The sequence below is a fragment of the Strix uralensis genome, chromosome 2, assembly GCF_047716275.1.
Source record: "Strix uralensis isolate ZFMK-TIS-50842 chromosome 2, bStrUra1, whole genome shotgun sequence".
Lineage (NCBI taxonomy): Eukaryota > Metazoa > Chordata > Aves > Strigiformes > Strigidae > Strix > Strix uralensis.
Window position 1 is genome coordinate 12,880,146 of NC_133973.1, and position 24,020 is coordinate 12,904,165.

The 24,020-nt window shown below is 37.9% G+C and overlaps 1 protein-coding gene across 1 annotated transcript in view; it reads left to right on the top strand.

The window, feature by feature from the left end:
• The window catches only part of ALCAM (activated leukocyte cell adhesion molecule), a 122,935-nt gene extending 99,563 nt beyond the window's left edge, over positions 1–23,372 (top strand). The window contains exons 7-16 of the mRNA XM_074856156.1: positions 402–529; positions 2,314–2,443; positions 8,139–8,251; positions 9,178–9,313; positions 9,389–9,526; positions 10,972–11,100; positions 11,811–11,849; positions 12,142–12,259; positions 19,223–19,339; positions 21,043–23,372. Coding sequence (XP_074712257.1) covers positions 402–529; positions 2,314–2,443; positions 8,139–8,251; positions 9,178–9,313; positions 9,389–9,526; positions 10,972–11,100; positions 11,811–11,849; positions 12,142–12,259; positions 19,223–19,310 — 1,019 coding nt within the window. The 3' untranslated portion in view covers positions 19,311–19,339; positions 21,043–23,372. The remainder of the gene's footprint in view (positions 1–401; positions 530–2,313; positions 2,444–8,138; positions 8,252–9,177; positions 9,314–9,388; positions 9,527–10,971; positions 11,101–11,810; positions 11,850–12,141; positions 12,260–19,222; positions 19,340–21,042) is intronic.
• The last annotated feature ends 648 nt before the right edge of the window (positions 23,373–24,020 follow it).

Genomic DNA, 24,020 nt, shown 5'->3' on the forward strand with positions numbered 1-24,020 from the left:
GCTTCGGTTGTTTTTCTGATTGCTGCAGTCCTCCAAACAGTGAGCTTCACAGAGGACAAGTTAATCCCTCATAATGAAATCACACCATGAAAGTGTTCAAACTGATCAGGGTTTTTTTCTTTTAAGCGCATGACATAGTTATAATCGCTGCTGTTTCAGTTACAGGTATTTTGGTGAAGAAAAATGAATTTTACATCATATGGCTTCTTTGCACTTACTTCATTGGCAAAAATTTAAAAAGTGTGATTAACTTCAGTTCTTTCATAGAAAGATCTACACATGCAAATAACTTCACCTGCTTGATGATAAAATCATGTACTCTTCGGCGATGAATATCCTATGCGTAGTGTTACTGTGTGGTTTTTTGCAGAAGCTATTAAACGTGTACATTATTTTCACAGATCCAACAGAGAAGGTGACTATTCAAGTGCTGACACAAAGTAGTATCATTAAAGAAGGCGATAACATCACTCTGAAGTGCTCAGGAAATGGCAACCCTCCTCCACAGGAGTTCCTGTTTTACATTCCAGTAAGTCCTGCCTCACTGTCACTGCGTGGTGAAATACTCTGTATCATCCTTTGTACAGACATTGCTACATGTCAGCGTATACGTGATTTTTATAACAAATGAAGGAAGAAATTCGATGTGACTATAACTGTAGATAGACATTGGCCATTACATCAGGCTCTGAGAACACCTCACCTGAGTTGGCAAAATATTTTGAAAAAACTTCTTCACCCCACCCTACCCAAAAGCTTTGGGGTTTGGACCTACTAAAAATTTCTAGGCTTCATTTCCCATCATCAGATGTTTTGATAAGAAACAGTTTTGACTAAAGCAGTTTAGCATCTTGAATAAAACCATCTAATCTGTTGTCATAACAGACAAAGATCTGGCAGTGAAAGTACAGGAAATTAATTCAGCCATTTTTTGAACTTTCACGGATGAATCTTTGCGCAATTTCTTTTCTTTAGTTAATTAATTAATTGTTTGCTGGAATAACAGCACAAAAAAGAATGAGTGTGACAGCACAAGAGAAAGTGTAGTACAAATCTGTCAAATGCATAAAATGCAAATTGAGAAAAATAAAAGGCTTTGGTACCATTCATCTTCTTAGTATTGGTGAAATCCCGAGAGAGATGTGGCCTTATATTCTAAGATTTCTAGTCCTGCTTCCATGTCCTGCTTCTCTCCTATTTTATATAACTTTTTTTGTTCCTATTGTAGTAGTGAGCAGAGCTGATCTTGAGAGAGGCCAAAAGCAGTGGCATGCTTTCAGGTATTCAAAAAACCGCATGTCGCCCTTTGAACATAATCCTCACCTACTTTGGACTCCTGGCATGTTTGAATTGCTGAAGAGCAGCAAGGGAAACTAGGAGCTGAAGTCCTTTTATCTCAGGACAGCCATTTAGATTCAGTGAGTCATCCTAGGAACTCCCTGTATGCCAGGGAAAAAGTGTATGGTATCTCTCTTTGCTCCACTATCACAGTGAGATAGCTAAACACCCAAGTTTGTCTTATCTTCAGTCTCCCTGCTACCTGATACTAGTCCTTTCGCTCAAGGAGAGCTGGAATTGGTGGTTTCTTTGCAAGGTTCACAGGTATCGTAAATCTCTTTCTGGATTCAGAGATATGAATTAGGGTTTCACTCTGTGCTTGTTTCAAAGCTGATCTAAGTCAGTCAGTTGTAATCAGGGGGAAACTGGGCAACTGGACAGCCAGAAAGCAGCACTTGCAGGCTAATTCAAAACACCAGTTTCTGTCGATAACTGCATATAAGGTGTATATCCTAACTGTCTATAACTGCATATAGTGTATATCCTAACAGACTCCGTACCATGATGTGGATAGAGCAAGGTTTGCTTGTGCTGTTTAAACACGTGTAATGCAGTACACTTCATTTCATGATTTTTCCTAAACTGAATATATCGTTTCAGATACAGATTTAGAAACGCAGTTTATTTTGCTGTTGTGATTTCTGCAACACTCTTATTTGTAGACTGTTTCAGTCTTTTGTTTTCGCCTCTTTTTTTTTTCTGCTAAACTTTCAAATTTTGTATTTTAATGTCCTCTTAAAATAAGTCAGTCATTCAATTAAAAGAGTAAGCTCTTAACTGTAGGTGTTTTTTAAAACTATGGTGTCATACAGGAAATAAACCTTAGTATTATTAATAGGTAGCTACACTTCAATGATGCTGTGTCAATACATATTTTGGAGTATTTCACCATCCTTATAATTAAAAAAATCCTCAATAAAAAGTAATGTTTTTAGCAGGCCTATATACAATAACTATTTTCTTTCCCATCCACAGGGAGAAACAGAAGGTATAAGAAGCTCAGATATGTATGTAATGACAGATGTGAGACGAAATGCAACAGGAGAATACAAATGCTCTCTGACTGACAGAAGCATGATGGACTCGACCACCATCACTGTACACTGTAAGTCATTGCATTTTGCACTCCTGGTTAGGATACAAACCTATCTTGGACCTTCCAGTTAACCTATGGGAGAACTGAATGATGTGGTTGGTCTGAAGTACTGTCAGGTCATTTCTATTTTTTCTAATGTATTTCTATTTCAAAACCTTAACTTTCTCAATTCATTGGCTTAGATACAGATTCACTTTATGTAACCTTTGTATAGTATATGCACTGTCACATACAGTGCCAATTCTGGTATTTTATGTTTCACTCAATGTGAACATATATATGGCAAATTATTCTGCTCCAACTGTGCCTTAGAATGTACTCAAACACACAAGCTGTCCCACAGTGGTATCACTGAAGGTCATTCTTCATAGTCAAATTCACATTAGTCTGATGTCCTTTCATCCAGATGATGTTAACGTGTAAGGAGTCTGGAGAAGAGACTTAGGAATTGCTTATGTTCACATAGGACAAGCTGCTTTTTTCACTTTTCCCAGAGTCATGAGAGCTCCAGAGCTCAGTAAAGTTTCTTTAGCTGGATACTAGAGTATTTACTCAGACTGTATCAGCAACACTTCAAAAGCAGCCATCGAACTGGTTGAACCATTGAAGCAAGGGTTGCTTTTCAATGGTTGCTTTTAATCTCCTTATGTGAGAAAACAAGACAGGAACTCTTTCAAATTTTGCTGTACTATCACAGTCTGCGAAATGAGACTAAACACAATGGTACTAGGTTTCCCCTAAAAGCATTGATGATCTGTAGTCTTCTCAGTAGCATAAATACCTTTAATAGATTACAGCTTCAGAGGAACATGATGGGTAATGAAGTTTAAAGGCTTCCACAGTAGTTATACTTTACATAAAAAGAAACTTCATGTTTGTATACTTTGGTATTTTTTCTCTTGGAAGAGGTGCAATGCATGCAGAATATACCTGTACATGAATAATTACACTATTCCATTTAATGGATTATTTTGCATTTAATAAGGTCATCTGCTGTTTTCCTACCTGCCCCTTCTCTTTGCCAAGAGTCAGGGTATGTAAGATCTGAAGAGACCTCTGTACTACAGTCAAAGGTGGCTTGCTGGTAGTTTGCTGTGGAATAACTGACCCTTTTATTTACTCCAAGTGGATTGCATGTCTACTTGTACTTCCATAAATAGTTGCTCTAAAGAATGGCTTCCTCAGCTCCAAGTTATTTATAACAAGCCAGTTTTCCTTTCTCTGCTATTTTGTCTGCATGTCAGAAGAGCTTTACTACACAAGAAGCATGTGTTTTCTTGACAGAAGTCTTTCCAGTGTTGGCAGCTAGTGCAGCTACTCAGAGCTCATAGGTACAATCTAGTACCCTACTGCTTCACTTCACTTAGGGTTTGTTTTGTTTTTCTTAAATACCTCTGTTTGCAATAAGGCCTTGCTTAAGTGAGGCACAGTGGCCTTGGAATAGTTCTGTATTTCCTGAATGCCCAGACCATGCCTTATTTTTAAGCTACTATATGTCTTGCCTTATGCTGGTCTAAAGCATTTTTGCAGCATGTTTTCTTGTAAGGAGAACTCCTCTGAAAAAGTCATAGAACTTGGAGATGCTTTATAATATCCTCCTTCATCTTGCAGTTGCTTATTTTATATTAATTTTACAGCATAACTGAGTAGTTTTTAGTGCCTTCTCCTTCTAATGTACTTATATATTTTTGGTGTTAGATCTTCAGATTTTTTTTAATGCTTCCATGATGTTTTTTGTCCTTCAAATAATATTTACTAATGCCTATCAAATCCTACTTTTTATCTCTCTCTTGCTTTATTGCTTACCTTTTCACATATGGATGAGTATTCCTGTCTGTGCTGTTACACTTGAAAAAGCCTTCATTCTGAGTCAGGGCTTTTCATTTCCTCACATTCGATCTTGGCCCTTTAGATTTTTTTTTTTTATTTTCATGTAAAAAAAAAAACAAACCCAAAACAAACCCAGGCAATATAATAATTTTAGTTTAAATCTGTGAAACTATTTATAGTAATTTGTTACATTTCAACTGTAGTGCTTTTTCCCAAACAGATTTTATTGAGCATTATAATTACTCTGGTTCCTTTCAGTGTCTAGGGAGGGAAAGCAGCTTGCTGGTATGAAAATACATTAGCACATTATAGCCCTTAAATATTTTTGTAGCAAAATATTCTGGCTCAATACCAAGCTCTTTTTTTCCAAGATGAACGTAAATTATGAGATTCACAGACAGATGAAAATTGACATTAAAGCATCTGAGTTACCCATAATGTTTAGGGAAATAATTTATTTATAAAGCAAACTGAGGAGGGAAGAAAGGGTCTCCCGTCCTTACCCAGAGGACATAAGGGACAAACTGAACAATCTGAGCTCTTGCCCTTGAAGTGGGTGCAGGATCTGTGCAGCAAGGTCCCAGTTTAAAGTCTGGCAGAACTGAATGCTTGCAGTTGGCCTGATTTGTTCCTCAACAGAGGGAGCAACAGAACAGGATTTATATTGTAGGTCTGTTTTTTTTACCCCAGGTTGTATATTTTCTGCCAGCTCTGTTCCTTGAGTGAGTTTGCCTAGGATCAGATGAGCAAAACTGGCAGAGGCCAGGAAGGAAGAGGTAGGGGGTCAGGGCAAAACCTGTTTACAACCACTTAAACTGCTACAGAAGCACACCCGGTGTGAGGCAAGGAAAGCACCTAGCAGTAGAGGACAGGTGTACCTTCCCCACTATGAAGAAGCAGGTGACTGTTTCATCCCACAGTCCCATTTCTTGATCTCTTGCTATAATTGTTTCTGTACATAAAACCTGGTATGGAGTATGGCTGTGGAACAACATCTTGGTGATGCTTTCCTTTCTGCTAAAATGTGTTTTCTGGGGAAATAGGTTTGCAAACCTTCCAATAAATTAAAGGTTTGAGAAATTTACCATTTGTCTTTCTCCATAGGTATTTTTAATAGTCTTCTCTTGTGCTGCAGACTCATTGAAAATACAGGGGAAATCACCTTTTGAATGTTGCATGGGAAAAATCTATTCTCAGTATACTAGGAGGAGTTTCTGGTTGTCTGCTAATGTGTTTGGGGAGTTCAGACTACAAGCAGGTGCTGTACATAGTTTTTCCAGTCGTAGCACAGTATTCCGTTGGAGACCTCCTTTAAATGCTGGGAGCCTGTCCTGTATGTGCAATAGAGTTTCAGAACAGAAGTGTTTGCTCCAGTCTTCCCTGCATTAATTCCATACCTCTCTCACATGATGTGGCAATACATGCAGAATGCACTCTTTGTCTCTTCTCTGTGCTACTTGGTATGCAAAGACAGCTCTGAAATCAATGCAAGACTTCAAGTGAGACCACATTAAGAGCTAGCATATATTGAAAATGGTGCCTGATGAGAAGTTTGTTCATGAAGAACATTTCAAAGCCAAACAGGAAATGTATGGAAAACTCTTGCAACAAAGTTTTTATTTCAATGACAAGGAAAATTAATTTTGACAGTCTTCTGTATGCAAGAAATAATTTCTCCTCATCCTTCTGTACCAAGAGGAGATTATTTACTAATGGAGCACGTAAGTTGAGAAGTAAAAGTATCTGCATCACATTTCTTTGTGGACCCTACAGATAACTGGCAGAAGATTAATACAAATCAAATTTCTCTATGTAGAGCTCCTAGAGGAGATCCTATGTTAAACAGTAGCTTAATTCTGTACTGGCCTCATAAATCACCTTACAAATATTGCTCTGAGCTATGCAGTTCATCTCACACACTGTAAATTTTCCTGAACTTCTGTAGCAACCAAGACCACTGTGTGAGAGGGATTGTAGTCTCAGTTATAACACAAAAAGCAGGGGTGGGGAGGATGCTACCCTGAAGGAAGACTGGGTTGAAGGATTGCTCTGGGCTGTGTCAGTCTTGCCAAAGGCCAAAAATTTAATAATTTAATGCTTCCTGTGGCATAGGGGAGAGGAATCCCTCCTATATGGTCCTTGGTGATCTCTTGGGTTTGAGGTGCTATCTTGCTTCAAAGAACAAAAAGTTTAAGTAGATGTTGCAGGAGAGTCACCCTGGGGGGGCGGGGGGGGGGGGGGGAGGGTAAGAAAACAACTTAGCTTTTTCTTCAGCCACCCCTCTGCCTTGGTGCTTGAGAGTAACAGCAAGAAGAAGCACATCCCATACACCATCTGAATCTATATATAAATGCTCACTGGCTGAGTCTTGTCTTTGTTTTAATTTCTTCTGTTTTTTCTTGTGGAAGCAATGGTAAGACCTTGAGAATCTCATTAGTTTGTTTGCATTTACTAGTTTGGGGAGGCAGGGGGAGAAATCCCCATAGAAATACAGAAACAAAATGCCATTTTATCTCTTCGGTGAGATCTTTGCTTTACTCATGCACAGATGAAAGTACAGTTCTTGTGACCTCTTGGACTAGGCATTAGACTAATAAAACAGATAATAATGCAGACTTAACAGTACAGAATGGACCCTAGTTGTTCCCTGAAGTTCTGCCTTTAGTTACAGTGGTGTTCCCAGGGCAACCATTGAATGAAGCCAGTAGCTAAATTCACTGTTTTGTAAGGAAAACTCACTGTTTTCCCTTTCCTCTACCAACTGTGATTTTTGCCTCAAGATTTTTTTAAACTCTGCTTAAAAGCCAAAAAGGATGTTTCGCAGTCCTTTTCCAGCAAGTACTATATTCGTGATGAAATCGTGTGTGCCTGCCATTTGAGAGCGAGTGTGTGTATGTGTGCGCATCTGTGATAGTCGTTCAACCAGGCAACTTGGCTTACAAGCAAGGCACTGTGAGAGGGGAAGCAAAATAGAGGTTTAGCTTGGCAAACTCTGCTTTTCTTTCAGTGTAGGATTTTTTTTTTTAAAAAAAAAAAAGTCCCTAGCCTGCCAAATCCATATACGAAGAAAAATCTAGAGCAGTGTTTCCTGATCTTTCTGTTGCTGGCTCTCACCCTGCCTTGTGTCAAACACAGCCATCACTGACTGCAATTTCCCTGGAGCCCAAACAGGTCAAGCAAAGCTTGGTCTGTGAGTTACATGAAAATGGCTTTTTAAGTTACAAATGAAAACAACTAAGTGAAAGGGCCTTATGTGTGGCTTCCCAACACTGTAATTCAGACTCTTCACCCCTTCATCAATATTGTGTCTTGCACACCCTGTATTGACCATCCTCATCCTCTCCAGATCCTGAGGATAAAAAACAACTTGTTTTATCAGATTCCAGAAAGTTACCCTTTGTCCTCCTATCCTCTTCTCCACACCTACTGTTTAGGTTAATCTGTCCCCATCTCCACGAGTCCTACCCCGAAGATAAATTTCTACCTGGCCCATAGCAAGCTACCATCACAGCAGTCTGTGCTTCCCCTTTCAGGAGGCATGTACTGCTATGGGAAGTACTCCTTCAGCTTCTTGTACCTCCTCTGTCACTCTTTCAGCAGTACAAGGTGAAAAAAATGTATCTGTCTAGTGATTAGTGAGTTTTTGCTTTTCCTTTTAGCCTATAATTACAGCAAAAACGTGAATGTTCTGCAGTGACTATTTTAGAATAATTCTCTCCTCTCCCTTACTTGTAAAATTGACTTAGATTTTATTGAAGAAATGAAATCTTGAATTTAATGAGTGCAATTAGTCACATTTTCTTTCCTTGGTAAGCCTTTGAAATGGGCCAGGCTTTCCGAGATTAACTTTTGACAAATGTTCTTTCTATCCCAGATTTGGATTTGCAGCTTACTCCTAGTGGTGAAGTCACAAAACAGATTGGAGAGGCCCTGCCTGTGTCATGCACGATTTCATCTAGTAGAAATGCAACTGTGTTTTGGATAAAGGTCAGTAATTCATCTACTTCACACTTCATCTAAGTGTTCGCCTCTTCATATTACTGCTGCTACTTCAGTGTTTTGGAAGGAAGGAAGGAAGTCGTTCACTGGGCTTTTTAAAGAATATTGTTAAAATGGGTCTTACACATATGGCTAAAATGAGAGCTACTGACTCAAGTTGATGACTAAAAATCAGTTACTGTAGTTATTGGCTCGGTTTTCAAATAGAGAAAAGTAATGCCTACTATAACAAATACAACTTTTTTGAAATGGTCTATACAAGGCCCTTTGAGAATCAGGTCCCTCTAAGAAGGAAGGCCCGTTTGGAGGAATTTAGATCCATTGATTGTTTTCTCAGAGGCAAGTTTGGTCTTGGTTCTGATAAACATAATAAAAAAACAAGGCATGTTGAGAGATTGGGTGTTAGAACTGGTGTTCAGTGGCTGGTGAAAAAGGTTGCTGTCACAGATGGTGGGTTTAAATTAAACTGCTGGAACTAAAAATAATGATACCTGATGGTTTAGTAGCATAGGTTGATCTCATAAACCTGGCCTAGAGGAGAGTTGTCTGTGTCTCAGACAGTTTGTACCACTAGGGGTTTTGGCCAGCCTACTAGAAAAGCTCAGACTATTAATTGATTCCATCTATGCCCTTGATTTGAAAGCAGAGTAGTTTGAGAAGGAGGGAGGTGGTTTTTATAAATCTCCAGTAGTTTCCACTTTTCATGCTGTTATGTTGCCGTCAGCTATTCAAATGTAGTTATTGGGGGGGGGGGGGGGGGGGGGCGGGGGCAGGGGGGAGCAGAACATTTTAAGAGTAAGGCTCTAATTTACCGCAGCACGTGAAAAATTCTGTTGATAGCAGTCACATTTGTAATTTAGAGGTTAATGTATTCTGAGTTAGAATTCACAGAGATTAACTTCTTACTTTATCAGGACAATATCAGAATGCAAACAAGTCCATCATTTTCAAGTCTTCAATATCAAGATGCTGGAAACTACATCTGTGAAACTACTCTACAGGAGGTCGAAGGGTTAAAGAAAAGAAAGACACTTAAACTTATTGTGGAAGGTAAGGGAGCAGATAGCTATCATTGTTAATTCTCCTTTTCAAACAAAATGTTTAATTGTAGTATTGTTCTTGCAGGAAAACCTCAAATCAAAATGACAAAGAAAACCAACACAAATAAAATGTCTAAAACAATTGTCTGCCATGTGGAAGGCTTCCCCAAACCAGCAGTGCAATGGACAGTTACTGGAAGTGGAAGCATCATAAATAAAGCAAGTATCTTTCTTATTACTTTATTCAACAAAAGATAGTGCATAGGAGGTGCAATTTAAAATCAGCGAACATTTTCCAGATAGTGAGATTGAAGAAACTAGGTCTGTTTCATTTATCTAAGAGAAGGGTTAAGTGGTAGCTGTAGCTACATGGTACTTACATGGATGATTTCTGATGATAAAGGTCTATTGAACAGAGCAGGTGAAGGCACAGAAGATCCACTGGCTACAAGCCAAACCTGGAAGGAAAAATAAAAGGTTACAAATGACATACGCATTTTTAAGTGAAGGTACTTGGTCGTTTTATCTGGGTAATGTGGTGATTTTGCCATTAAATAAAGAATTTACAAATAATGATGGAATTATAGAACTTACATTAGAAAGCAAATGGGTACTTGATGTAGACATTAACTGTGTGGAGTGTAATGAAATGTGACAAGTACAAGTCAGAAAATACAGTCAATATAGTTCCTTACGGGCTTTGCAGTTTTTATCCTGATTTTTATAGTTGGTTTTGTATGGTTATACCTGTTGTTTCTCACTGGAAATAGAACCATAATGCAGTCATCCTGGGGGAGAAATAAGGAGTACTCGTATACAGCAGGAAAAGTACCTGGAAAATAAGCAAACTGAAGTATTTTCAGATTGATTACCAAATCACATACAAGGCACTGCCACATTTTGCCTTAGCAGGAAAAATAAATAAGACATCTATACAAGCAGTTGGAAACTGGAATTACTCCTGTAGATTTCATTACTCCATTACGTTTTGCTTTAATCCTGTAGAAACTATGTATAGCCGTCAAAATTTGTCCATTTACTTGAAGCTATATGGCAGGTATTGTCTTGAAACTATATAAATGATTGAAAATAATTTTCTCTGGACATTGTATTAACCTAAGAATGACATACAGCAAAATTATGAAACGACTTCACATCACTATTATGGCACAGATACTGCAAGTACTACTAAATACATGTATTTTGGCAAAATAATGCTTAGTGTGAAACAACTTGGAAAGCTAGAAAGTGGAAAACTTACCGTGATTATTTTCCTTATGAAGACATAAATGAAAAACAGCAAGAGGGAAAGAAATGAGACCTTAGGAATTCGATTTTGGGTTTTTCTTCAAGAATTTTTTCACTTGGAATATTATTTAAATAGTCAAAAGAAGCAAAAGCAAGTATAGAATGTGCTTAACTTTCTCAAAAATGCATCTTTATCAGTGGTCTGACAGTGCACACTATACCAAATGTAGCTGTAACTGGATATCGTGGCCAAAGTGTTCACATTACCGTTTAATAAAATAATGCATTATTTCTACTGCTGTTGTTTGGAACACTGAAATATTAGTTGAAAGTAATTTCCCTCTGAACATTTTCAGTGTGTAAATACAGGTAATGCATTTTTCAAGGATACTAATCTTCATTTTTTACCTTTTCAGACAGAGGAGACCAAATACGTTAATGGAAAATTTTCCAGTAAAATTGTAATTGCTCCCGAGGAAAATGTGACTTTAACTTGCATTGCAGAAAACCAGCTAGAAAGGACTGTGACCTCCCTGAATGTCTCTGCTAGTGAGTGTCTTCTAAAGACCTTAAAGTTACAGTTTCACATAAAGTACCCACACTTCACACTTGTATGAAGACTAGGTCTGCATAGTAATGTTGATACTAAGATATTTAACCTTTTTGTCTTAAGTCAAGCAATTGTAAATCCACTCTGGATCAGTAGTACATAAAATTTATTGATAGCTTTCTGGATGAAGTCACTTAGTCTTCGTGACTTTCTTGGCTAGCTATCTCATGTATGCAATATATTATTTACAAAAGTAAATAATCTTACAAAATAATATTACAACATAATAGGACAAAAATATTGCCAAATAATACATTATTTATAGACAAAAGTATTTATTTGTTACTAAACTAACATCATCTTTTAGTCCCCAAATTCCAGTTTACTATTACTGGTATGACTTGACTCAGAACAGAAATCAGCCCTATGGGGCTTTGATCAAATGTCACTTTTCAATAACGAAAGGTGCTGAGAAGCTACAGTTTGTGGAAGGGTAGATTAGTATTACAGGTTTTGAATAAGATTCTTCAGTTGGATATATTATAGTTACAAAGGAAACACTTCTGCTTAAAGATAAGATTAATTACCATGTTGTTTGGCAAACACTGCATTAAGTTTCAGTGTTTCTGTCATTACTGTAAATAGCCAATTAAAGGTGATGTTCAGGAACAACACACTTTGTCTTTAATTTTAACATTTTTCATTTCAGTAAGTATTCCAGAATACGATGAGCCAGAGGATAGAAACGGTATGTATGGTTTTCTATCTCCATAAACCTTTCTGTTGATTGTCTCAGTTCAAGACATCACTGAACAACTTCCACAGTCCCTCAAAGTTGGACTTGATTTGAAATAGCTGGTGCCATGATTGACTAAGAACATGACTTTCTGAATCTTTAAATGTGTTTTAAGAACAATGCCTACTTTTTTTAATTTTGACTTTCTGACCCCTTTTCTTGTTTCTGATGGAAATTCTTTAGAAATGGTGTAATGGTTTACTTTATCATAGGTCACTTCATTAACTTTTCTTCTTTGCTTCAGATGACAATAGCGAAAAGGTTAATGACCAGGCAAAGCTAATAGTGGGGATTGTAGTCGGTCTTCTGCTGGCTGCTCTGGTTGCAGGTGTTGTCTACTGGCTCTATGTGAAGAAATCAAAGTAAGAATTTATGGAAAACTTGATACTGAATTGAAAAAAGAATAATGATAAGCAGAAATGTATGTTTACCTGTTTTCCCTCCTGCAGCATTCCAGTAGTCTGAGTGGGGAAAAGTTGTTACAGTGGGTGCATTTAACAGAGAAAGGAAACTTGGTACCTCTGAGCGACTTGTCCTAATGCTTTACAGGACTCACCTCCTGGAGGTGGGGTTCCAAGACTTTTCATAGATCACCTGTAATGAGGTTCTCTTTCCTGACAACCAAGTCTGTGCTGATTCTTGCACTTGAATACAGTACCTGCTACTTAACTGTGGGATGTTACCTCTGTGTGGCTTTACTGGTACTAGAAACTGTCTTCATTTAGAAGTTGGGTAGCTCATTTGCTTTAAAAATGGAATGAATTACAGAATAAGTCTAAACCATCTCAGGGAGAAGAGAGGTCCTTAATTCATTTGTTCATATATACTTTGAGAGCTCTGAAGTAAAATTGGTAAAGATAGATCTTGTGTTGCTGAAAGTCCAGAAGCTATCATCGAAATCTATGTTTTAGCCATCCTATGCATAGAACAGGATTTGCCAGGGAGGCCTGCTTGCTTTCAGATTTTTTTTATTATCATACAGGCTCGCTTTAAACAGGATGATCTCAGAAAGTAACCATGTTTCTCCATCCTTGTAAAGATGGCTGTGACTGTATGCCATTTGGCCTTACCCCATACATTTGTCTCCAGGGAGAACTGAGGGCAGGCTTGCTCTGTGAAGGGTTCCTTACAGCTGCTTCTTAACAGGGAAGATTAAGGTAGTTATGTATAACATGCACAAATCGGTACAGGTATAGAAGCAATCTAAAAGTTCAGTTGTTCTTTCTATGACCTTTCATTAAAATTAGATCAGATGAGATTTAAAATATACCAGTGGGATTTTACTATGAACAAATGTGTTAGCATTGATAGGAAAATACAACAAGGAGTTCTCAATCTGCTTGAAAATACTCTTTTTTTGGATAAAATGTAAGGATTTTACTCCAGCCATAACCAAGCAGGTTTTGGTAGTTTTTCAAATAAACAATTGCAATAAATTACCCAAGTGCAGAACCACATTCAGATATTGTACAGGAGAAAAAATTTGTTTTGCAAAGCTTACGCTTCTTTTGGTAGAAATTAAAAAGTAATAATAGGGTTGAGCTTCTCCTCCCACACTTTGCTACTAGTGTAACAACGTCTAGAATAATTTTCTTTTTTGCTTTTGAATATGAGAATGTGGGATCATGAAACTGTGGTTCACTGGTTTGGGTTTTTTTGGAAGAGGTGGTTTGGGTATAAGGAGGGCAGAGAAGGTAAAGTATCTTTTCTTGTGCCATTATGTAGCATGGGGAGAGGTAAGAATTGTAGAATATAGCATGTCCTTTGCTAAGTTTATGACTTAAGATAACTTTTTCAGCTTCAAAGATAGGATACAGCGTATTCTAACATGGACAACACTTCATGCTCAGCTTCTCTTCTACAATCTTAGAGTAAGAATTAGAGCTAGTATTGACTAGACAGGTTCACTGGGAACAAGATAAAAATCCCTTTATAGTTAAATAATAGTCTCCATATTTGATACATGGTTGCTGGCCTCTGAAACCCTTAATTGATGCATCATCACTGACGATCTCCCGTTCTCAGCATATATTTAAGTTGATCTGTTGTTATCCTCCCTGCTTTCTGCACGCTGTACTTGCAAGAGCAAGCAGAGTGTCAGTACCTATTCTGACAGTTTTCATTACGAATTATAATGTAGAAATCCAAGTAGACCTTGCAAAAAGCACCTTACACCTTTAGACACAATCCGTGTCTAATCACAATCCCACCATCTCCATACAGGCCAACAGTTAGTAGTTATTTTTTGAACCCACCCTTGAACAGTAACTCACCTAATCTCTATCCCCAAAGTGACGCCAAAGGAAAGTCTGAGAAGGCAGCAGCACAGAACTTTCCAAGTCTGCCGAGGCAAGAAAAACATTACTTTTTTTCATTATTGGTGTTGTGGTTTGTATAATCTTCTATTGTCTTGTCATCCACACTAAGTAGGAATTATACTTGTAGCCTTGGAATATATTCACAATAAATCACTTATATAGTTATTCACTGCCTCAGCTCCACTTGATGCAAAAGCTGATTATTGCCACATATTCTTTTCACTATGAATATTATCCCATAAATCAGGGACTCATCTGTATTCCACATCCTGCAACCAACCCCCTCACTTATAAAGAGTTGAGGCTACCTACCCCAGCATGCCATGTTTCTCCTTCATCTGAGCAGAAGGCCAAAGACTTGTTCTACAGATTTCTCCTTTTTCTAAAAAGGATATTTTAAACTAATTTGCACCAAACAGAATATAACTTAGCACTTCAGAGTCTTTCTAAAATGTTTGTGTCAGACCTCAGTTGAGTGATTCTAGGACACCCATCTTCAGTAAATCCTTCATATATGAAATTTTCACCTTGGCAGAAACAGCTGAGAGTACAGCAGAAATTAAAGATTTAGAAAGAAATGAATGCATCCAGCACCCTGTATCTCTGTTTTGCAGGCACAGAAGTTTTACATGTAGATTGGGCCTTTGTCCCATTTTTGCTCCTTGGATATGGTGGTGCACAAATCTCAAGTCACATGAGGCTAGATCAAGGTTAAAGTGGTTTAAAATGCAGTGAAGGAAAATTCAGCTGGGCAAATTGAAGCACAACAGCAGTCTTAAGATTGTTCATACTCAGAGCACACCAAACTCTTGAAATTCTTCTTAGGTCACAGTAATCAAGAATGTTACTAGTTTCTCTGAAATTGAACATTTGAAGCATAACAATTCTGCTGTTCTGATACTTTACAGGAAATAAGCATATGAATCTAAATGTGGCAGGCCAAATATGTAGGAAACTTGCTGTATGCTTTGAACAAGACTCAGCATTTGTGGGTTTTTTTGTGCAATTCCCTTCCAGAGAAAAGACAAAAGTTACAAACATCTCTGAAAGTGTCAGTTCATGTCACAAAAGTGGCACGAATTAAGAAAAATGGTCACTCATTTCTTGATGACTGAAATATTTTTGTAAGATATCTGCCTTTTTTCCTACTGATGGACATTTGAAAATAATAGGAGGAAGTGGAAGGCAAGATTGGGATAATAAGAGAGGTTGCAGACACTCCAGATTTGCATGTATAAGACTGTTAGCTCCTAGAAAATATTTTGCAACAGTGCAGTTGAGTGTCTTAACATGCCTTTCAAAAGTAAGGCAAGCTGTAATAAAATGTGTGTCTCTTGCTTCAGCACCCAGAACTACACTGATATGTATTCTCTTACCCGTCATTATCGCAAGCTTGGGTAACAAGGACAACAGAATTGCAGATTTTCTTCCTTGAAGAGTGTTGAGGGTGAGGCCTAGAGTTGTGAGGAGGTTAAAAGAAATCAGCAATTAAAACCCAACACTTTCTGGGTCATTTATACGCAGACTGTATTTACTCTACAGCAGGCAAGACAATTGAGATGGAAAATGTTCTTTATATTAAGAGCAATGCTATGAACAGTATCTAAACAAAATCCATGAAAATAACGGCCCCTCAGTGCGCACACACACACTCCAAAGAAAGCTAAAAGTCTCACTTTGGTACTACTTAGAGAGATTTTGATTAGGATTCCCTGAGGATAATTATTTTCCTGAAGAGCAAGCACAGATAAATGTAAAATATGAGTCATAATTTTAGCAAGAGCTCAGAATGATCCATGTTTTACAAATGAATTTAAAAAAAAAACAGTTGAGAGGCATAAGTAGACTCATACAACCAACTTCTCACTCTTCAGAACAACATGACCAGAGCATGCTAAGGTGTGGGCTTTGTTTGTGGAGCTGTAGATAACATTAAAGTGTGTGAGATGGTCTGGGCAAAGTGGGCTGTCTTGCCCTTTTTGGCAAATCCTTAGGAATATTTCTGTCCATTCGACAGTGTTGCCCAGCTGCTCAGATGTCACTCCTGAGGTGCAAATGTAGCAAAGCTGACAGGAGTTAATGCACAAAAAAACTAAGGAACAACTGTTGTTGAATGTTGAGCTAGCAAAGGACCATTTGTCCTGTGCCTCAAGTCACCTCAGGAAGCAATGGAAACCACGGTTTGAGCCATTTCTCTGTTAGAAACCCAGGCCACGTCTGTCGAGCCCTGAGGATTGGTGCCATGCCAGGGTCGGCTATTCCTCTGCTGTTGGCAGAGCACTGCCAATGGATCACACTGCTGCAACTCAATGCAAAATTGCTCTTCTGTCTGTTAATAACACTGTTTAGATAGCACTAAAAGAGGCAGCAGTATTGCTTGTGCTGAGGTGGTCAGTCTGCCTCGATACCAGTATTTATTTGGGGAACAAAAAAAAAAAAAAAAACACAACAAAAAAAGGTCAGCAAGATCACTGAACCACCAGAATAAAACTGCTGTATTTCAGTCTCAGGCACTGAGAATCTAAATCCATCTGATTGTCAGACATGAAAAACTGCTGCTGCTCTCATTTCAAGCAAGCAGTATATACCATCCTCCAGAAGAGTTCTGGATCACCTGCCTCTTTCAAAGTCACAGTGCTGCCTTTTATATCTCCCATTTTCACCCATTTTGGCTTTAGGAAAATAGAGGTGACATTTGGTGAGGGGAACAGTTTCATTGAATGCAGAACTAAAATAGAACACTTTAAAAATCAAAACCTTGATCGCACTGCAGAATTTCCCAGGTTTAGTCATTGAATAATTTAAACCTAATCAAAGACCAGTAATGCTCATTACAGTTCCCTCTGCTGTTAAGTGTCAGGTCATGTGAGATTCAGTCTGCTTTGGGCACTGTAAAACTCTTGATAAGAGGCCAAAAAAAGGATCACACTGAGCCATGCCAATAGTCTATCCAGTCCACTGTCTTGTCTCCAAGAGCAGACATACACAGCTACATGAGGGCAGACGTGCATGATCCTGCTTTCTCGCCTCCAACTCATTTCAGCTCAGGTAATTGCTTGAGTCCAGATTCTTTCAGCTTTTCATCTCTTTCCCTACTGTCTCCAATTTTGTAAGACTTATTTATGGAAAAGACTCATTAGCCACATAACAAGCCAAATCCTGAGCTCTACCTAAACCAAACATTTTTTTAATTACAAAAAAAAAAAGTTTTTTAAGGGTTTTCTTTATTTGGGGGAGTGTTTCTTTTTTACTAGGATTAAAGAGATTTGTGAAAGGTTATTAAGGTCACAGAAGGTCAATCTCTACCAGAGCACTGAATTTTCTTCTTCGTTTCATCTCGCATCCTTTCCTTCTATGCACATCACATGTTTCAGGTTTTGAATACCAGAAGAAAGTAGAAAGTTACTGGACAAAAGAAATTTACCATTGTAGAACAAGTTACTTCATGATACAGTCTCAGTGTTTTTAAAATTAAATTTGCCCGTGATAAGCAGGAGTTCACATCTTTGCAGTAAGTGGATTTTCAGCACAGACACCTTCCATCAGCCACACAAACATACCAGGCACTCTAAAACCAGCAGTAAAAGGTAAATGCAGCTTTGAAGCACTAAAGCTTATACCCACCCAGGAAATAATGTACTCTAAAATCAAAAAGCTTTTGGAATGGTCCCATTCAGTGTAATCAGGGAGATTCAGGGCCCAGAGTCCCATACCCCCTGGCACTTCACCTCAAACACTGCTCCCCAGCCCAGAGAGCAGCGTTTCCGCAGCGCTCCCGGAGGTGTTGAGGGTTAGGTGGGTTTGCATCCCATCAGAAGCTCTTCTGAGACACGAACTAAACCGTGCTGTCTTAACAGTACTGTTCAAGGCTACGTAGTGCTTAGCCCCTGCTAGCGGCCTTTGCTCAGATGGAGGATGTGCACAGAAACACTCCACTAGTGAAAATTCAGGTCAGTGGTTTTGGAAGGTACATACCTGCATGGTGTCAGCGTGACATGTCACACTATCTTGCTAACCTGTGTCTTCATTGTATTTTGCAAGTCAGTGTCACTATGGGTCTTTGCCCTGAAGCAAGGGTGAGCATATGCATGAATCTGTCACAACAGACGTTACTTTCCTGTAGGGGAAACAAATTATCCATAGAGAAAAACGCATATAACAATAATCTGCTTTGACACAAGGGATTTACTTTGTCCCACTCAAACACATTTGCCCATTTACATTTTAAAAATTGTGGCCCTCGAAATGTTATCGCAGCACTGCAGGAATCTTTCACCTTGGCAGACAGTGAGGCTTCTCACACGTTAAATGAATGGCATAGTGGTTTTATTGTGCTAAGTTAAACTAAGCACTTAACTCATTAATTCATCTCCACTACTTGCATTAAGGAAGACCTGCTATTTTAAATGAAGCATACCTCTTCTTTTTCCCCCCTCAAACATTTACACAATCTCTTCTTTACCCAAAGCTCATCAGTCATAGATAGCAGAGATCCAGAAGCCAGAGCGGGTTTTTTTCGGTGTTGCCGGAATTTTTGTTAATTTCTTCACATTTAAAGAGCTTCTATTTGGCACAGGCTCTGAAAGTCAATTAGTACAAGTACAGAAAAGATTGCTGTGTTGATCAAGATATCTTAGCCACACTTGCAAGGTTTTAGTACGCCTTAAAGCAAACTCTTGTTTACTGAAACAAGCTACACAATTAATTTGTCAAGAAACACGGATCTGCACAACTGGTTTAACCTTACTAAATGTAATAATTCTGAATTCCTCAAGAAGTAAAACACACATGCACAGCCGTACTGCAGTACTCCCTGCAGTACTAATGCCAGTGGGGGAACTGGTGCTGTTGGTCTATTTACAGACATATGCAAGCCTATTGCTCCACTCAGAACAGAACTCGTAAAAGTTTTATGTATTACTGAGAGGGGAGGAGACACTGTCGTTAATGTGAGAGTGGAACAAAATGCTGTAGGCATGCAAAAGTGACCTTATTTTTTCATTATAGGACAGCATCAAAACATGTAGACAAAGATCTTGGAAATATAGAAGAAAACAAAAAACTAGAAGAAAACAATCATAAATCTGAAACTTAAGAGACAAAATGTGTCAGTCATCATTCCAGGTAAGCATTTCATACTGCAGCGTTTCACATACCTTTGTCCACCATTTCGCACTAGCGATCTGTGTCTGGTGACCACAGTGGTAGCTTGGAGTCTGTTGCTCCCCTTGCAGAGGTTTGGCAGCGGAGCAGTTTTGAGTGGTGCTCTATCAGGACAGACAGGCTCAGCCCCTGGCTGGTTAAGAATTCATACCTGCATACACGCTTATTAAAAAAGCCTGACACTTAGATATAACTTAGCACATGGCTTTATTTTAAACCACATACTTGGGGAAATGAAAATACAAATTTGTATAATGTATCACTGGTATACATGTGTGCATGTATGTATATGAAGAGTGTGTTTAGGTATAGTTTACAAGGTTTTGAGTTATGACTTTAAATGTTTACAGGAACCTTCTTCCCTTACTGAAAGCAATAGTTTCTAAGTCTTCGGTCAGCTTTATTTATCATCACTGCAAAAGGCATGAAACTTTCCCTAGAACCAAATCATTCCTTTACACAAGATTTCACATACTCACACTATTATCGATTTTATCCTGGAAAGAGATACTGTATATTAAGTTAGTAGCAATGAAACAGGTATGAAAGTTTCCCCAACCAGGATCCGTATAAAATAAACTCTACACAAATACTTAGGTAGATGCCGAAGTTCTGTCTGGAATTACAGCAGCATTACAAAGCACCAACAGCACCACCCGGTGTTCACATATATATACACCACCGCTGCACGTAGATGTGCCACTGCTGCATCTCTCCCCTTAGCACCCAGAGTAGGATATTAGACCATTTTTCTGACCAACTGAGCCCATTTAAATTAACACTGTGGTAGCACAACAGTGTGGAAACCAGCTAACCATATTGAGGTTTCTTGGGTTAATCATCAACTGTTCCTAAAAATGAGACTAGTAAGTGTTCAGTGGTGGTGTGTTATGAGTGGAATTGCCACGTTTCATACTTAAAGATTAAACTTTTTTTTAATCTAAAAACAGTTCTCCTTATTAATAATTCCAATATGTTAGTATTGTCTGAAATTTTAAGGTATGGGGCACTATTTTTGTACTAAATATTCAGAATTCACTGGTGGAATGATTATAAAGTACATAAAGAGATGGAGCATTGCTGTGTGCACTTTGCTAGCAATATCACTGTTTTACTATTTGAGAGAGGGAATTGGAAATCCCAAAATTATGCCCTATGAATGGTTTAAAGTGGAAAATAAATTTGAATCTTAAAAAAGTTGCAGTGTGAATACCCAGCGTTTCTACTGCAATTCTGTGGGAAAATTCTGTAATCTTTTTCAGTTAGGGCTTGTTTTGTATTTTTTTTCTGGACCTGGTACCTTCTGCGGCATTGCAATATTGAGGTGATTAGATGGAGCTGAAGTCAGCTGGGTGTATTTGTTGAACATAGAAGTTCAATAACATCATGTGCCTTCGGTGCAATCTTTTACTCTAATTATTTCTTCAGATCAGTAGATCTACATAAATGAAATGGACATAAATCCATTACTTACCAGGTAGACTTACTGGATTTAGCAGGAACAATATTGCAACAGCTATTCTTATTGTGAAAGTATTCTCATCACTGAATGGCAGAAGAAGGTACTATTCGTGTAGCTGTCTATTTGAAGGTTAAATACTGAGTAGTTTTGTTGGTTCACATATTTTGAAATGTTTAACTGGCTTTATCTTTCCTATTTTCAGAGAATACATATAGACCAATTGAAGCATGAACGTGGATTGTATTTAAACATATACAAAGAAGTGACAGCTATTCATGGTTCAAGTATTAAACAGATCATACTACCGAGTTTTCAAAGGATTTTAGACACAATTATCTCAAGCTAAAAAAAAAAAAAAACAAAACCCACAAACTAATTTTGGCAACAGCCATGATAATAGGTCACCATGTTGTGTTCTGTTTGAAATATTTTTTTGTAAATGTCTGCACTGAAGATTTCTTTTTGTTTGCCTTTATGTAAATTTTTTACGTAGCTATTTTTATACACTGTAAGGCTTTGTTCTGGGAGTTGCTGTTAATCTGATGTATAGTGTAATGGTTTTATTTCAATTGTTTTTACGACACCCTTTGAGCAGGTACATGTCTAATTCTGATTGTTATCAGTGAAGCCTCTGCTTTGTAGCAAGTACCTAGAATGTAAGATTGTCTTAAAGGAAAATGTCAAACTCCTTTCTTTGAAATCACAGTAAAAAAACACATTTGAAATCACAGTGAAGAGGAAGGGTGACAGCTGTGACAAGAAAAAAATAAATTGTTAATAAAAGTGAACATTTAAAAAACCATGCAAAGTTAAACAGCCAGAAAGGGAACAAAGAGTTTCCACGAAGTCTGGGTATTGAGCAAGGAACACAATGAAAAATTCCTAGCCTATGTACAGACGGTGGCTAATAATCCTTTTCTTCTAGAGCAAGACACACATCTTATTGATACGTTATCAGTCGTCTTTCATATTAGAATTAGGATAAGGGACTGGAATTCTGGGTTAATTTTGATTCCTTTATGTTATCCGCTGCCTTAAAGTACTGTACCTTTTCTTCATTTCAAAAAGATACCAGTCAGAATTGTAAACTTTTTTTAAAAAGTGGTCATATCAAAGCTGCATTTTTTTCCCACAAAAATAGAATATATATATATTTTTTGTGTGTTTTTGTTAACTATGCTACAGATATTGAATGCACCTTGAGATAATTTTAGTGTTTTTAACTGGTACCTAATTTATCAAACAGTACATATAATTGTAACAATGAAACGTCTATGTATCTTTAGTTACATTCAAGTTTGTAACTTTATAAACATGTTTGATGCTTGAGGGAATTTTTAGAATGGTAGTGATAAGAAAATGTTTTAGGGTAAAGGGCCAATAGAAAGTTGTACTTAAGGGACAGAAGTTTCATCTTATGCAGAAGGTTAGTTTCTGGAAGAAAGCAATGGGCAGTTTTGATAGAGAGGAACAGCAGAGTAAGCAGAACATCAGGTTTCCATTTACAAATATCCAGGGAAAAAGTAAGTTTTTATAGACTGGTAGGCAAAAATAAATAAATAAATAAAAGAAAAAGATGGACGTTAGGAAATGTATTTTGCCACTTTTGCATTATTTAGGGGGAAGAAAACACTGTTACTTGTAAATTTGTAAAATGTTAAATGTCTGGGCAGTAGTGACTGATGTCTTAATAAAAGCTTCCTGTAGTGCATTGGCATGGATTAAATACATAAGATGTCCTATAAACTCTATGCTGTATAAAATATTAGAGGGAAATCCTGTTATATGCCTCTAAAGTTTGATTTGTTACTGTTTTATTTGGCAAAAGGAAAAAAATTATAATCTTGGTCAATATTTAAACCAAAGTAAAATGGGGGAAAAACCAAAGTAATTTGTTTTGCATGGCTAAGCCATTCTGTTATCTCTGTAAATATTGTGATTTTTTTCTTTTTAGAATTTTGTTAAAAAAATTCTAAAATTTTTAAACACCTGTTTTTCCAAAATAAAACGTGAACACACAAAAAAGTTACTTTATATACAAATATATCTTTTTCTTTTGGTGCGAGAACACTGCCAAGTGATAAACATTTTAAAAAAAAAAAAAAACAACGCAATGGGCATGACTCTAAACAGGAAAAGTTTTAACAGAGTCCTGTGAAGGAGTGTGCAAACATCATCTGTCTTTCTTTATAACACTACAAATAGTTCTTAAATACAGAGAAGAAACCTCCAAAGATCATGAGGGAAAGCATAGGGAAGGGCTGAAAATTTTCATACCACTGTCTGGGAAATACGGGGGAGAGGAGAAGACAAAAAGTCTTTCAACTTCCACAGCTATGAAAAAGGAATAACAACTACTCCTCGTCTTTTGGGATTCTGCTAGATCTCCTATGCACTTTAAATCGTCAGTCCTAGGAGCTGAGTTTTTCACTGCTCCGAGTTCACTATAGGCACGTTTCAAGAACCAAGAGCGCAAAAGAATTAATGTTTCTATCCATGCCTAAACAACAATAAAACTGAAGTATGTCTTCACTCGCTTGTCTGAAATCTCAGTTTACAAGAACACGTCTGAACACGAGGGAGGGCACGCACTTACCTAGAGCTCGTGCTGGTGCTGACTCTAATCCTGCAGACACGCCTCCATTAGTGTCTGGCTGGGTTGAAAAGTCCCAGGAAGCCCAGGGGGGCTCAGTGTGGGTGACTGGGCCTTCTTGCAGACCGAGGGTCAGGACCTAGAGAGCACAAGCACTCAGAGAAAACCTTCTGAAGGTTGATCACACAGGTCTCCACTTGTGGCCTGATTAAAAAAAATACCCAAGCAATGAACCTTACAAACCCAGGTTTGTACACCACTCCAGAGTTCAATTTACTACACATGTGGGGAAAAAAAAAATCCCTACTCACAAACAGTTTAAAAGCACAGCAAGGGGGAGTGGGAGAGAGCTGATTAAGGTTGGGAAATTTGGACAGTTTGTGGTGTCTTCATGGCTGTACAGGAAACTGCCACTGAGCCTGGAACAAACCGACAGGTTTATCTGCGTGCTGCAAAGGCAGCATCGTGCAAAATACCCCATGGCCTTCCCAGGCAACTCTTAAGTCCCCAGCAGCAATAATACTAAATTAATACTAAAATAATACTGAAATAATACTAAAACTAGCTGTACTACAGTGGATATGAGC